Source organism: Onychostoma macrolepis, chromosome 16 (assembly GCF_012432095.1).
Source record: "Onychostoma macrolepis isolate SWU-2019 chromosome 16, ASM1243209v1, whole genome shotgun sequence".
NCBI classification, from domain to species: domain Eukaryota; kingdom Metazoa; phylum Chordata; class Actinopteri; order Cypriniformes; family Cyprinidae; genus Onychostoma; species Onychostoma macrolepis.
In genome coordinates, this window is record NC_081170.1 from 19379398 (window position 1) to 19395011 (window position 15614).

At 35.1% G+C, this 15614-nt stretch overlaps 1 protein-coding gene across 1 annotated transcript in view; it reads left to right on the plus strand.

The window, feature by feature from the left end:
* The window catches only part of si:ch73-22o12.1 (nectin-2), a 69711-nt gene extending 54626 nt beyond the window's left edge, over positions 1-15085 (plus strand). The window contains exons 7-10 of the mRNA XM_058747061.1: positions 12393-12519; positions 12673-12730; positions 14032-14103; positions 14296-15085. Coding sequence (XP_058603044.1) covers positions 12393-12519; positions 12673-12730; positions 14032-14103; positions 14296-14481 — 443 coding nt within the window. The 3' untranslated portion in view covers positions 14482-15085. The remainder of the gene's footprint in view (positions 1-12392; positions 12520-12672; positions 12731-14031; positions 14104-14295) is intronic.
* The last annotated feature ends 529 nt before the right edge of the window (positions 15086-15614 follow it).

Here is a 15614-nt window from a genome sequence, read left to right on the forward strand (position 1 = left end):
TTTCTCGCTGTCTCACAAGCAGATATTATACAGCAGTGTGTTTACTGGGGCCGGGCCAATAGCTAGATGAGCAATAATTTCAAATAATGAACGAGAGAGAAAGAGCATAGCATTAATCAATGCTGTATATAGACTTTACACACAAAAAATGACACCCTCCCGCCCTGCAGCATCCATGGCAGAAAAGGACAACATGGACGTCTGTAATGATCATTACTGTCCTCCTTTCTCTCTCTCTCTCTCTCTCTCTCTCTTTTCCCTCACTTTCTCTCTCCCAGTTCATTGTTATTTTTATAGCAGATAATGGAGTGGGTGTTGTGGCACAGGACAAAGCCGCAGATTCCCTTGTTAGGTTGCAATAACTCATTCACATTAAAGACTTTTTATCGGGTGTGTAATTAAAGGTTTTGGGCTGTTCATATACGACTTCTGGAAAACAGCACATGGACTTTGGTTTGGGTTAAAAGATGCTTTTTGTCTGCACGATGCTGGTAGAATCTCAGATATTCAGGGATGTGTGTGGTGTGCGGTTGTTGGCTTTGGGATGCTTCGAATATCTGGGTTGTGTAGGGGTGTGTTCGCTCCGGTTAAAGCCGCTGTGTTGGGGCGAGTTTGGAATGTGGCTGCGGACTGTGGCGGGAAAACACAGCAATTACGACTGTAGCAAGCATGAATGCTCACTAATGAAGCTGAATAACTCCCAGCTAACGAACAGGTAAACAAATACACACACATCAGTGAACACACGCGCTCACCCAGCGATCAGGCCCCTGTGGCTGTATGCGGCAGTGTAATTGGGGTAATGGCCCGGTAATCAGGAACTGGTTGGTTCAGTCGCGAGGCTGTTTAGGCCACGGGCAGGCGCCTTGAACCACGGCGCTCTAATACATCTGCATCTCTAAACACGAGCGATCACAGCACTATTGCCCAGCAGCGACTGCTAAATGCTAATACATGGAAATCTTAATGAGTGTGCTTGGATAAATGACTTCCTGTGTGTGCGAAATGTGTGTAATATAGATAGAGGTTAGAAAGGTTAACACACTGTCTGCCCTCGGCAGTAACAGATTAACTTTGAGTTGGAAACTGGAAAATCTTTCACTGTTGTTCACTTTTTTATTCAGTCACACTTCTTTAAATGTAAACCACAGGTTCTTGTAAAGCTTTGTGTGGTATGTACACAAAAACTCAAAATCTGAGATTCAAAACCGATTTTATTTTTTTAAAAAACGAAAAAAACCCAGAAAGTTTAGGATTTTGAAAAATGTAAAACAAAAAAAACATTATGATATAAATGAATAAAATGACTGATACACCTTTACGATTCTGCACTATTTTGAGGTCACTGATAAAAATTAGTTATTTTATTATTAATGAAGATATACAGTAATATAAGTATTATAATTTTAAATTTACATATGTATAAATACATTTATAAATTTCACATTTTATATGTATATTTTAACAGTTATTATTTAAGTTATTTTTAAATTATTTAAAAATATTATTTATTATTATAATGCATTTTCACACATTTAAAGCATTTTTTAATCATTTTTTTTAATATGTGGATAATTAGGGTAAAAAGAATATATGTATATGATTAGCGAAGTGCTGAAGTGCTGATCCAATAAGTCACAAAATGACAGTTCACTTAAATTCTCTCAAGCTGGCCTCAGGCCATTTTTATTGTTAAGCTTTGACTTAATATCATTTGTAACAAGAAAATTGAATTAAATTAGAAAAATACAAAAAAGAAGCATTTTCACTTTAGAGCTCTCAGACTTTTGGACCCTACTAAAGAGGTACAGTAAAATTAATTGTGCTCTCATAATGGACAAAACAGAAATGACTGACGAGCCTGGCTTGTTGTCCAAAAATAGACAATTTAGATGCTCAAGCCAGTAGGAAGCAGCTGGATTGGAAGAGACAGAAGGAAAGCAGTTGGATTGGAAGAAGAATGCTGAGATATAGTGAGACATAATTAAGCTGTATATACCTGCAGAAATTACCGGAGAGATGATGAAGATGCTTCTCCCAAAAGCCTTAATGATTGAGAGAAGTGAAAGGGAAAGTGCGGTGGTTGCCCTTTCATGCCTGATGAGCTCCATATGTCTGACTGTGGGTGTTTATGGGAGAGAGAAGGTATGAGACATCACACATTTAAATATAATCCTGATGACTGAGAGAATACAGGGGAAAGCAGAAAGTGTGGTGTTTCCTCAACACTTAATTAGCAGCATATATGTGGTTGTGTGCGTTTAGGGGAAATGGATGGAAATGTATGCGATCACAAGTTTAAAAATAATTTTGATGACTTCAAGGGCGCTGGTGAGAGTCATTTTTATCACTTGACAGCAATGTGTGTGTATACTTTGCTATACTTTAGGGACAAATTTGTCCTCAGAAGTGAGCTAAATGTGACAAAACATCCCCTTGAGGACATCTGTGGTCGTCCTCAATTGCAAAAATGATTCATACTTAAAATAATATTAAGTCCACAGGAAATCAGTACTAGTAGTACCGTATTTATTTACAGATAACTTTGTTGAATATCCTGATTCACTCATGGGCATGTCACATAATTACAGCATGATTTGCAAATGTGTTGTAGACACCGATTTGAATTTCACATGGATGAAAATGAGATTGCGAGAAAGACTGTATAAAGGTCCTACATCACGTAATTTTCACAATTCACAAATTTCGTAACTATTTTATGGTGTTTTTGTCTACTGAAAGTGTTCTGGAAATATGTTTAGTCAGCTAAACAACTGGCTTGTTGTTATTGAACTATAGTAGGCCTTACATCTCACCCCTCACTGCATAGTGCATAGATTTCATTCTTGTCAAAAATTAAACATGGTGCTAAATATAACTAAAATACAACCATAAACAATACATTTCTATTAAGTAACTTACATTTTAGACACAATGTTACGGATCTGTTTTTGCTCCAACAATTACAGTTCCATACAAAGCCTGTTGCGTCTCCTAGCAACACACTTTAGTGATGTTCTGAATCAGTTGACTGAATGATTCAATGACTCACTCTAAGAATCACTTCATTCGTTCCTAAATGAATCTGTTCCTGAATTCTGAAGATACTCTTTCTACTTTTACCACATCTTTAGTGTTGCTGAACGAATCAGTTCATTCGCGCATTCTCTAAACTGTTTTTATGTAGGGGTTGTGGGGTTTTTGAATCTTTAACTAAATGATTCAGTGTCTCACACATAAAGACAGTCACTTGTCGCCACCTATAGGCGTGCAGAAAGATTCCTTAAAAAATACCCAACCACTAAGCAATCAAATCCTATATCTAGAATGAACTTTTGTATTATGTTTATATAAAAACAATGTAAATTTATAGAACAATATGTCGTCGTGTTAACTAAGTAAACATGTTTGTGTGCTTGACCACAAAAGAGTGAATGATTGGATGTAGCTTCTGGGAAAATCAGTATTTGCCAGAAACGGAGTTGGAAATATTGAAAAATCGCAAGAGTGACATCAGGAGCTGTGGCTGTTGAGGGAGCAGTGACCTTGGAGATGGGGATTCGGCCTCCTCCTGTGGCTACTGTCTACTGCCTTAATGCGCAGTGGCAGAAACCTCACTGCCTCCCCGGAGAGACGCACACATACTCATGCACACACAGAGACTCAGTGTCGCTGACATCAGTTTAATCCTCAGACAGTTTAAATGCATCGGCTGAGTCTAGGCCTCAGCTGTGATTAGTGCTGGGCAGAGTGTGATGAATGAGACTGCTGAAGATACATACACATGCACACACTTGTGCCGCATTGTTATCATGAAGAGTGATGGGGTGAGTCAAACTGCATTGCATATATGCGGCATATTACAGTGCTCGACACAGCTCGAGTGAAATAAATGGTGACCACTTGTGAACCACATGTCCGTTCAAAGTCAGAGGTAGAGAATGCACAAGACAAACCTGCTAGCATGATGATAACCAGAAACGCAGATACCAGCCTGTAAATGTTTGAGAGAAAAAATGTTGGTAAAAAAGGTACCTGTCGGGATGTCCTGCAACTATAGATAGAATATTTTCTGTGGCAAAATGAGCTCACTAAGGTCTAATCATAACCTTAAAAGCATGCAAATATGTTACCTTGAGACCTAGATATTAAGGTGACATTGATACAATGTTGAGTTTTTAATCCAAACCATCATCTTGGTTGAGACTGACATTTCAATGTTTACAGTATGTTGGATCAGCATTGAAATTTTGATGAAACTGACAGCACACATGGGTGAAGACTGTGACATTGAACTATTAATTTGTAGCTGACAACCACAAGATCATGCAAGCATCCATGTAGAACTCTAGTGGCTGTTCCCCAGTCAGTGATCTTAAAAAGAAATTGGCACTGAAAACACCTAAATTCAGTTATTCTACAAGTTGAACTGGGAACAATTGTTACATGCTGTATGTGGTTTAAATGAGAAAAAATTAGATTGTTTCCATCTTCATGCAGAGCCCAGTCTCGACAAACCTGCCTGGAAGTTCCTACAGTTCCTGAAGGCCTTAATTAGACCCTTCGTGTGTGATTAATTTGGACTGGAGATAAATTCAGCTGGAAAGAGCCTTGAAGACTATGCACCCCTGCCACAATGCTTCCATTTACAGTTGTTAATTGTAGAAACTGTAAGAGTTATAGAAGCTTTATTAATTTTAGAGGGTGTTTACACGACTAATAATTTAAAAATGGAAAAATTATGTATTTTGTCCAGTCATTTATACGACAACAGCGTTTTGGGGGCCTGAACATGCAAACTTTTGAAAACGTGTTTCAAAGTGTACATTTTGGAAAACAATACTGTTATTGTCTCTATGTAAACTACAAAAATGCAAATTTGTTAAACAGTGATGTTATGCGCATGCGTATTACATGTTCAGCCTGTAGAAATGTGCACAGGTGCATGGTGTTTCTTTACAAAGTGAAATTGCCAACTATTGGCCTGCCATGCACAATACAGCGTTTTTAGTCAAATTCACAGATCTGTGATTGTTTGACGATGTTGTCGTCTGTATGCAAAAAATTTTTTTTCCATTTTTCAGTACATCGTTGTCATGTAAGTGTCTCTTATCTAGATTAAATAAAAAGACTTCAATACATCTATAGTTGTAATTTTGTGTTCAGCAAATTGAAAATTTTGTTTTTAACATTCCTGTCTCTGACTGTTCTGTACTACAGTTGAAATGACTCGCTCTTGAGTAACATCATTCAAATGTTGATGTTGCATTTAAATGTATCTGAATCCTTAATGTTGTTTCAACACTATTGGGATCCCTGATAGCACACGTACATCATGGAGACTTCTGCATTTACATCTGCAAGACGTATTTATTTGAGTATTTGCTCATCTGCAGTACGTCTATAGGACATTTCCTATCAGATGTCAAATAGACGCTAAGAAAATATCTTTAAGATGCCAGTTTTACATACATTCTAAATCATAAACATCTTAAAGACGTCTATCAGATGTTTGTACACACAGCAGATGAAGCAATCTCTAACAGACATCTTGCAGACGTATGTAAGTTATCTAGGATAGTTTATCCAAAAATTTAAATTTTGTCATCATTTACTCACCGACAAGTTGTTCCAAACCTAAAGAGTTTCTTTCTTCTGTTGAGCACAAAAAAAATATTTTGAAGAATGTGGGTAACCAAACAGTTAAAGTCATTGGCTACTGTCAACTATTTAGTTACCAACATTCTTCAAAATATCTTCTTTTTTTGTGTTCAGCAGAAGAAAGAAAATAGGCTTGGAACAACTTAAGGGTGAGTAGATGACAGAATTTTCATTTTTGGGTGAACTATCCCTTTAAAGGGGTCATCGGATGTAAAATTCACTTTACAAGTTGTTTGAACTTAAATGTGTGTTGGAAGTGTGTGTACACATTTTGAAGGGAATGCGCTGATCTGTGTTCACGAATTATTCGTGATCCAGCTTGATCTACAGAAGTAGTGAGTATAAGGGTTTTTTATGAATCTTTCCAAATTGCCTTTCCTAATATATGCTAGTTAGCCAGTTTGGTGGCTAAAGTAAACAGTACTGCTCCTCACCCCATGGAAGAGAGGGGCGGAGTCAGCAGAGCTCATTAGCATTTAAAGCAACATGGACTAGAATGTCTTGCCAAAAACAGAGCTGATTTTGACAGGGTAAAAAAGGTGTTTTTTACACTACCATTGAGAAATTTTAACCAAAGTATGTTACAGACTTTTCATTAAGACCCTAAAGAATCATATTAACTTGTGGAAAATGGGCATCCGATGACCCCTTTAACTCAGACTGCAACATTGATTTAACTGTTAACATTTCAATTTTAATGTTTTCAATGTTGCATCAACAAAAGGGATTTAGAATGAACATTGCTGTGTTGAACTACAATATCTCATTGTAACATTGCTTCAACAACATTACCGTTGATTATTTATGTTAATGTTAGCATTGATGAATCAGCAGCAGTGATGTAGAATCAACATCACAGTTTAATGTTGATTTAAAGACATTTTTGGTTGAAATGTCAGTGTTGATTCAACTGCATTGATGTAAAGTCAACATTACAGTGTACCATTGATTCAATTATATTACCAGTGTTTTTGCTTAAAGGGTCTTTGCACACCAAGTCCAAAATTGTCCTCCAAAAATTTCACACGTTAAAAAATAAATACGACCTCGCATTGTGTCAGTCATGTTTACACTGCCTGATTTCATCCATCATAAAAATAAAAAACAATTCGGATCAGGTTAGATTTTCTGTATTTTCACATTTGTAGCAACCATTTTGATAGGACAGGATGACGAATACGGAAAAAACGCATATGAAAATTTCAGACAGTAAAGGACCTTAATTTCAACATTAAATGAGGGTGCAAAAGTCATGTTAAACCAACATCACTTTGTAATTTGGTATTGATATTATCATTGTTTTTTTGCTTTGTTTTTTGCTGAAATTTCTATATTGTGTCAATGTTAACTGAATGTACAGTTTACCAGCTGCATTGTAGGCCTACTCTGTAATCTGTATTGCATAAAGTGCTATATAAATAAACTTGATAATCTACTTGCACGCTAAACAAAAAATACTGTTAGACCATCACATCTTACTTTTTTAGTTGTTAAAAAGTGTTTTTTCCCCCCTCCGGATCATGTTTTATCCTGCCTAGGGCACAAAGTCAGTCAGGACCACCACTGGAACCACTTAAAAAAAAAAAAAAGGTTTAAAAAGTAGGAAACACATTCATTCTCATTTGTTCACCTCCGGCTGCTTTTGGGGGTATTACATGAGCTTCAGAGGTTGGATTCGTCATGTGTACGGGGTTATGTCAGAACTTGTGTTTGAACATTTGAGTTTCCATTGTCAGATATGTCATCATCTCTCTTTGATCTGTCTCTCTCTTATTGTTATTCACCGGGATGCGATGTCTCATGGGAAACGCTCTCTGATGTCAAATTCCACTCAGTCAGAATGGATGCTGATAATCTAACTCCATTAAGTGTGGATCTGGAGGCTTGGCTTCCTTTCTGCATACACACACACACACTTGGTCTATTTGCGGTCTTACGTTGACGGAGAATCATGTAGGCTACAGCCATAATCCCCCTAATTGCGTACGTCTTTTCACATTGACACATCCATAATTCACCTTAAATTGTTTATTCAACAAATTAATCCCATCAACCTGCCACTTTAGACACACCGTGTGAAATAGGATTGTCTCGGCAGAGATGGGTCATGTGACCTGATGCTAATCACCGTAACTGAATTACTGCATACTGAGCCCAAGAGCTTTCAAAATGCTTTTAGTTTCAGTTACTCTGAACTATGAGCCAAGGCCACAGGAAAGATAAACAAAACTACAAACGTTTATCTCTAATCTGGTTTTGACAAACAGTAGAGGAAAATTTTATTTAGTGAAACTAAATTCATTTCAAAGAGCACATTGGATGGAAGTTTGGAAACCAGGGCAATGTTTAAATTAAATTAAATCAATGAATATTAAATGAAACAATATAAATAAATCACTTAAATCAAATTAAACATACAGATTTGTACTGAAATTAACTTGAGTACATGACAGAATTTCTATTTTTGGTGAACTATCCCTTTAATGTGACATAGCCAACTTTGTCACTGTGAAGTTAATGCACTGCAATATCTGTCTCTACCCGTTTATGTGGCAGTAAACAGCCTCACATGGATGTTCTGTCTGAGACTCTAAGCTGCAGACTGGAGTTTATAAACGGAGATGTCACATTGATGATTGATTGAGTTTTTTTCCTGCTTTCTTGCGCCATTGCTCCACACACACACACACACACGCACGCACTTACACTCACATTCTTCCCTCATTCTGCCTCTGTCTGCAGTGACCTTCACTTCCTCTACAGCTCATATTCTCTCTCCATCTCTTTCTGTGTTTGTGGTATACTGCTAAAGGCTTTTTCTCCAATGAATCAGCTGTCTCCCTGATTGTGTTTTCAGATTTGAGTGGCGTTTTGCTCATTCTCTTTGATGGGATAATTCTGTCATTCATGCTCAAGTGTGTGCTGTTTTTATGAGCTGTGTGTAATGTCAGTTAGTCATTATCATTATTAAACAAAACAAATAAAACAAAGATGTGAAAAATTAAGTTGAAATTTATATATATATATATATACACACACACACATACAGTTAGGTCCATATATATTTGGACACTGACACAATTCTCATTTCATAATTTTGCCTCTGTATGCCACCAGAATAGAATTAAACTGTAACAATAAAGATGAAATTTAAGTGCAGACTTTCAGCTTTAATTCAAGATGCTGAACAAAAATATAACACAAAATGCTTAGGAATTACAACCATTTTTATACACAGTCCTCCTATTTTAGAGGCTCAAATGTAATTGGACAAATAAGAATAATCATAAATAAAATGTTCATTTTTAATATTTTGTTGAGAATCCTGATCAGGTGATTGACTTGGCCATTGCAGAATATTCCACTTTTTTCTTTTTTTTTTTACCTTCAAAATGCTTTGGATCATGAGCTTTTCCAAGCCTTCTCCATACTTTTTTCTTCCCATCGTTCTGGTACAGGTTGATCTTAGTTTTATCTTTTCCAGAAGTGGCCTGGCTTTTCTTTTTTTTTTAGATGTTTTTTGGCAAAGTCTAATCTGGCCTTGTTTGCACCGTGGTGAATCCTCTGTATTTGCTCTTATGAAGTCTTCTCTTGATTGTAGACTTTGACAGTGACACGTCTACTTCCTGGAGAGTGTTCTTCACTCGTCTGGATGTTGTGAAAGAGTTTTTCTTTACCATGGAGAGGATTCTCTGATCATCCACCACTGTTGTCAGCCTTTTTATGTTGCTGAACCAGTGAATTCTTTTTTTTCTCAGAATGTACCAAACTGTTGATTTGGCCACTCTTAATGTTCCTGCTATTTCTCTGATGGATGTGTTTTGTTTTTGAAGCCTAACAATTGTCTGTTTCACTTGCATGGAGAGCTCCTTTGACCACATAGTGTGGGTTCACAGCAACGGCTTCCAAATGCAAATGCCACACTTAAAATCAACTTGAGACCTTTTACCTGCTTAATTGATGTAAAAATAATGAAGGAATAGCCCACGCCTGTCCGTGAAACAGCTTTTGAGTCAATTGTCCAATTACTTTTGGTCCATTGAAAAAGGGGGAAGATACATATTAAAGGGCTGTAATTCTTTAACCTTTCCTCCGATTTTGATGAGTATGCCCTCAAATTAAAGCTCAGAGTGTACACTTTAAAGCTCATATGACTATGACTATGTTTTGGTCATCAGCTAAAATAACAAGAATTGTGCCAGTGTCCAATATATTGACCTAACTGTACATATATACTGTAGGCTATATTATGCTTCAAACCTTTTTTCAGTGAGTATTCAAACCAAGCATCTTTCTGGTCAATGGGGCGAATATGTGTGACTAAACCCGATCAGAAATCTTGTGCCCTTACACAAAATTCCTAGTTGTGTGGATATTGAAATGACTGCATTTTTTCCATTCAAAAAAATTGGCTGAACAATCTTAAATGTGACCTTAATAAGACAGAAAATACAGTTGCCATGGACCGCCGTAAAATAACCTGTTCAGCAACATTCTATGAAAATATTTGACTCATAATTGCGATTGACCAGAATCGCATATTCTTGAGAGTCGTGTAATAAAATAATATGCGTTACCTGCTCAGATGTGTTATGTGCTCAGAGGTTTCAGCTGAACCGAGCTAGATAAGAGGAAAGAGTGCTTTAGGACATGAACAAGAGATTGACAGCGCGAGACGAAAGGAGTGAAAGAACGACATGTGATTGACAAGGCAGATATTCAGCGAGACATGACGCGCGCACATTCCTTCATCCAAACTCTGGTCTTTCTTTTCAATTCCTCCCAGTTTAACAAAAACATCCCTTCTGTCCTTTAAACCGGTTTGTCTGGCTGGCCAGCATTCTATATTTCTTTTTTTCATCTTCTTCTTCCTACTGACATCCCCATGTTGATGACTTGTGGAAAATCACCAGCACAGGCTCTCGGCCGAGCGCCAGACGTTAACCTGCCTGTCAGTATAACACCTGCAATGTGAGTGATCCACGAGAACAGATATATTTTCACAGTAAACGCTGCACTTTTATGATGGTGACATCAGGGAGTCTGTGTCTAGAATACAATGTCCAGACCAGGAGGAAGTTAGAAGCAATGAGTGTTTTTATACAGTTGGAGCGCCATCTAGTGTAACACCAAGTTGTTCCACTACATTATATTGACACCCATTTACAATATTTAACTTAGAAAAAACTTTTATTCAAAGTGAGTTACAAAGATTATTTAGTTTTGAAAAAACAAATAATAATAATAATTGCATAAATAAAAATGTTTAAAATATTGCTAAAGAAACTTTATTTTTAACATTTTGTTTTTGATCAGATTTATCAAATAAAATGTTAAGTAATAATTAAAGAACAAAACAGTAATTAATCGCTCAAAAATCGATAAAAAAGAAACAAGTCATCAGCACGGGAATGTTATTTTTTTTTTGTAACCTGTGATACTTTTTTGGGGTTCATTGAACAGCAACTATTCAAAATAGAGATGTTTTCTAACAACATCAATCTTTACTATCACTGTTTCTAACAATTTAACAAATCCTTGCTGAATAAAATTTCTTTAAAATTTCTTTAAAAAAAAAAAAAGCTTTTGAACTGTAGTTTGTTACAAAAGTTATATTTTAAATAAATGCTGTTCTTTTTTTTCTTTCTTTCTTTCGTTTTTTTTTTTTTTTTTACTTATTTATAAAAGAATCCTGAAAAATTATCACAGGTTTCCAACATTGATAATAAATCAGCATTGCATAAAATGTATTTTAAGGTATATTAAAATTTTGATCAAATAAATGCAGGCTTGATGACCATAAGTGACTTGCAAAAATATAAAATAGTAATGTATCCAAACTTTTGACCTATATATACTTTTTTTTTTTTTACATTGCCCCTATTTTACATTTGAGCCCCTGCCCCTGAGGAACACTCTGCACATCCCTGTTAATACAATATTTATTTATTTATTTATTATAGTGCCATTACAGGAGTAGTAAGTAAGTAATTCTGATTAATACCATTTAAGATATAATTATTTCATCCAACAGATTAAACATTATTGTTAGTCCTATTATTAATATTTCAATATGGACCCTGCAGTATGAAATACTGCTCACTGCTAACTAAGTCCAAACACGTAACTTACAAGTAAATAAATAAACAAATAAATGCCAATTTTTCACATATCATAAAAGTAACAATCCATAATGGCAAATGTACAAAAAAAATTGATCATTAAAAAAGAAAGAAAGAGAAAAAACAACAACAACAACAACAACAAAAAACTTCTCACCTGATGACACAGAGAGCTTGCCCTAAATGCACATAATAATTATAATCATAAATGACATCTCATGTCTTCAGAGATTAATGCAGCATTTTTTATAGCTTAGAAGATGTCAGTGGTATGAATATGCTGTACAGGACAGATGAGCATGACTCTATGTGTGTGAAATCTGGGATTTATTTATCCAGCCTAAGGAAGCAGGATCTGCTGTAAAATAACAGCACAGCAGGATTTAGGTGGTGCTTTATAAACAACCTGAACTTCTATAGATATGGTGCTGTATGGTGTGTGGGTGGACATGTCTTATGTTAGCACGCAACCTCTTTTGACTCAGGAGAATGCTTTGAGTTCAGAAACTTATGCGTACAAAATTCATTGAATTGTTTTGTTTCAGAAGGTCAAGGACAATTCAGTTATACGATCCATAGAGATGAAAGTCTCTCTGTCTTTCCCTTCAGAATTACCTCAGCCAAAGGGTATCCCTACTGGAGGTGTTATTGCTGGTATTCTTTGTGTGATCCTCCTGGTAGCCTTAATTGCATCTGTCATAATGATGGTCCGTAAACGCCAGAGGAAAAACATAGAGTAAGTAATTAATATCTGTAATAAGTACATCTCTGTAATATTCTGTCTGTCTTTAACTGGTACCCTGGTTTAAAAAAAAAACTCTTAAACTACTTATAAACCTTTTCCCGGTACTGATTGTTTGTTTGTTTGTTTGTGTCTGTTCTTATACAGCCGTCCACCCACTCACAAACCTCCTCCTCCCATGAAGACAGATTCCTATTCAGACAGCGTGAGTAGAGCTGAGAGATTACTTTATTTTACACTTGCAGCTAAATTAATTTTAGATTAAAGAGAGAGGAAAAAGTCAATTTTTTGAATTTTATTTTAAAAGAGAGAGAAAAAAAGAAAATGTATATAATATATGTGAGCTATATGTGTGTAAGTAGTGGGGTCCAAAAGTCTTAAGTGAAGATAGAAAGTTTGAACATTATGACATAAAATGAATAGGAAACATTCTGCACTATTTCTCAGTGATCAAATGAGTATATTTGTCAGATTGATTTTGTGACTCCTTGTACAGACACTCAGATGTTCTTGCTTTCATTGAAGCTCATGGTGTTCTTTGGATCATCTTAAATCATGCTGAGGAACATGAACATCAGATTTGATGCAAACTTGTGCAGTTTATGCAGCTCGAGTGCTGTCGTTATTAAAGCAAAAGGGTTTGCTTTAAAAAATGTGTAGTGAAAATAATTTTAAGGAAGATGGAAATATATGATACTTTTATTAGTTTTGCTCAATTCCTATTTCATGTTATATTAGAGGTTATATGCTCATGTTAAAATCTGAATGCAGTGTTGTTATTGTTAATTAAAACTATTCAAATTGGTTTTGCTAATTGAAATAAAGCTAAAATAAAAATTTAAATAAATAAATATCTGATAAAAGATTTGAATGGAAATTAGTAATGTTGCCTTGCCACTAAACGAAGTAAACAAGTTAGGTTTAAGCATCGAAATGACTCCAATTTAAAACTGAAATAAGTTAAACTAAATAGAAAAAATAGAATTATGAGTAGAATAGAAAAATAGAAATAAAACTAGAATTATTATTTTTACAAAAAACTAATAAAAATGACAAAAGCACAATACAAAAACATTAAAACATATAATATATTGAAAATAAAAACTGAAAATTAAAAAAAAAAATCTGAATAAATAATATACTTGTATATAAATAATAACAAAATACTAATTTCAAATGTGCTCACTCTTGTAGTAGTTTAGTTTTAGTTAACTATGAGAACACTGGATGGGTTGCTCTTCCCAGATTGGTTAGTAAAGGTGAAAGTCACCCAGTCAAGTTAGTAGTACAATATATTTTGATGAAAAACAAACATGAAATTCATGTTAATATTTTCACTCAGATTGTTATACTGATATTAGCCTAGTTTGTAATGAACAGATTTTGTATTATATATTGTATTTTACTGTTTTTTTTTTTACCCTTAAAAACTTTGATCAAGATTAGCAATTTTGTTAGCAAACTTTATTAAGCTTAACAATCCATCCTTTTCTTTTCCTTCTGTAGCCGAGCATGAGTAAACGAGTGTCTGATTCTCAGTTCATGCACCATGAGACAGATTATGAGGAACCAATGACAGTAAGAGTCCTTTTCTCTCACTCTCTCTATTCCTCTAATCCTTTGTGGCATTTAATATGGTAAATCATGCATATTTTATGGCATGTTCATTTTCCATGTATTATTCATGCTTATTAGTCGCAGATCATAATCATCTCTTTTATTGATAGTGCTTTGACTCTTATCACAACACTACAATCTCTTCTCTGACAGGATCTCTCAGCATACAATGATGACAAGGATCATCATGAGCTTTCACGTTTATCCTCGGAGGACAAACAGACTCCTTACCAGGATGACAGAGACGAAGATGGAATGATGGGAGAGGAAGGCAGCTATTACGTCACGTCTTCTGCCAGTAGAGGGAGCAGCTTCATGTCACCAGCTGTGATAGTGTAGGGAGCAAACTGAGTCATAGGTTTTTATACTGTAATCCGAGTCTGATTGTACTGTTTTATATTGAATAGTTGTAATATGAAGTATGGGTGTGATTGCAAAGGCTTTGCTTTACCCAAACACTGTAAGGGATCTGTTCTACAGCGCCCATTTTAAAATGACCTCAGTTTTATCTTTGCACATTTAGATGTACTTGTGCATATGCACGTTTATTCATATTTCTGTATCTGATGAAGGGTTATATTTTAGTTTGTGCCATTTTTAGGGTGTGTTGACTATGGATGTGTAATATAATATAGCCATAAGACATAATGATCCAGTCATCAACATACATTTTCAAAGCTTTATTTTTGTAATTATTATTAGTGATGCTATCCACTGCTGCAATGTGAAATTTCCTTCTTTTTGTTCTTAAACTCTTTTTATTGACTTTATTACAAGATTTAATTTTGTATTTAATTCTTTTAGTAGGCTAATACTAATTTTAGTAAATTGCACTAGATTTCTAATCATTTGCACCCTCTTGACTTTTATTTTTATATAATTGATTGTTTAGACTCAATAAACAGGGTGAATCGGTCTCTGGATATTTATATGTATCAGTGTATTATATCATCAACATGCATGAATGGATGTGTGACATATTTTAAACATTGTGTGTACAATGGAAACAAGGCCATCTGACAATACTAGCAAATACAGTTTTAGTGACAATGACATAAATTATAAACTAGTTATGAAAGATTTGCAGAATTTTTATGTTATTAGATTTTTGAGGGAAAAAACACGACCATGGGGTAAAATGCCCCTAGTCTGACAAAGCAATTTGCTTTATACATTTACATTAAAATCAGAGTACAGACAATTGTAGCTTAAAATTAAAAAGAAAATAATAAATAATCATGAGTAACAGAATTTTAATAGCCAATTTGAAAAATATTGTTAGCTGATGCTAATTGGCTAGCTAACTAGTTGCTAACTTGAGGTAACAAAATCCAAATAAGTTTATTCAACCAACTAGTTTGATGCAAAAACAAGGATTTTATGGTCAGAACAGAGTAACTACAATAGTTAAGCCATGTTTTACCCCACCTGGTTTGGCGGCGTTTTACCCCACAGACTAGGTTTGGAAAAAA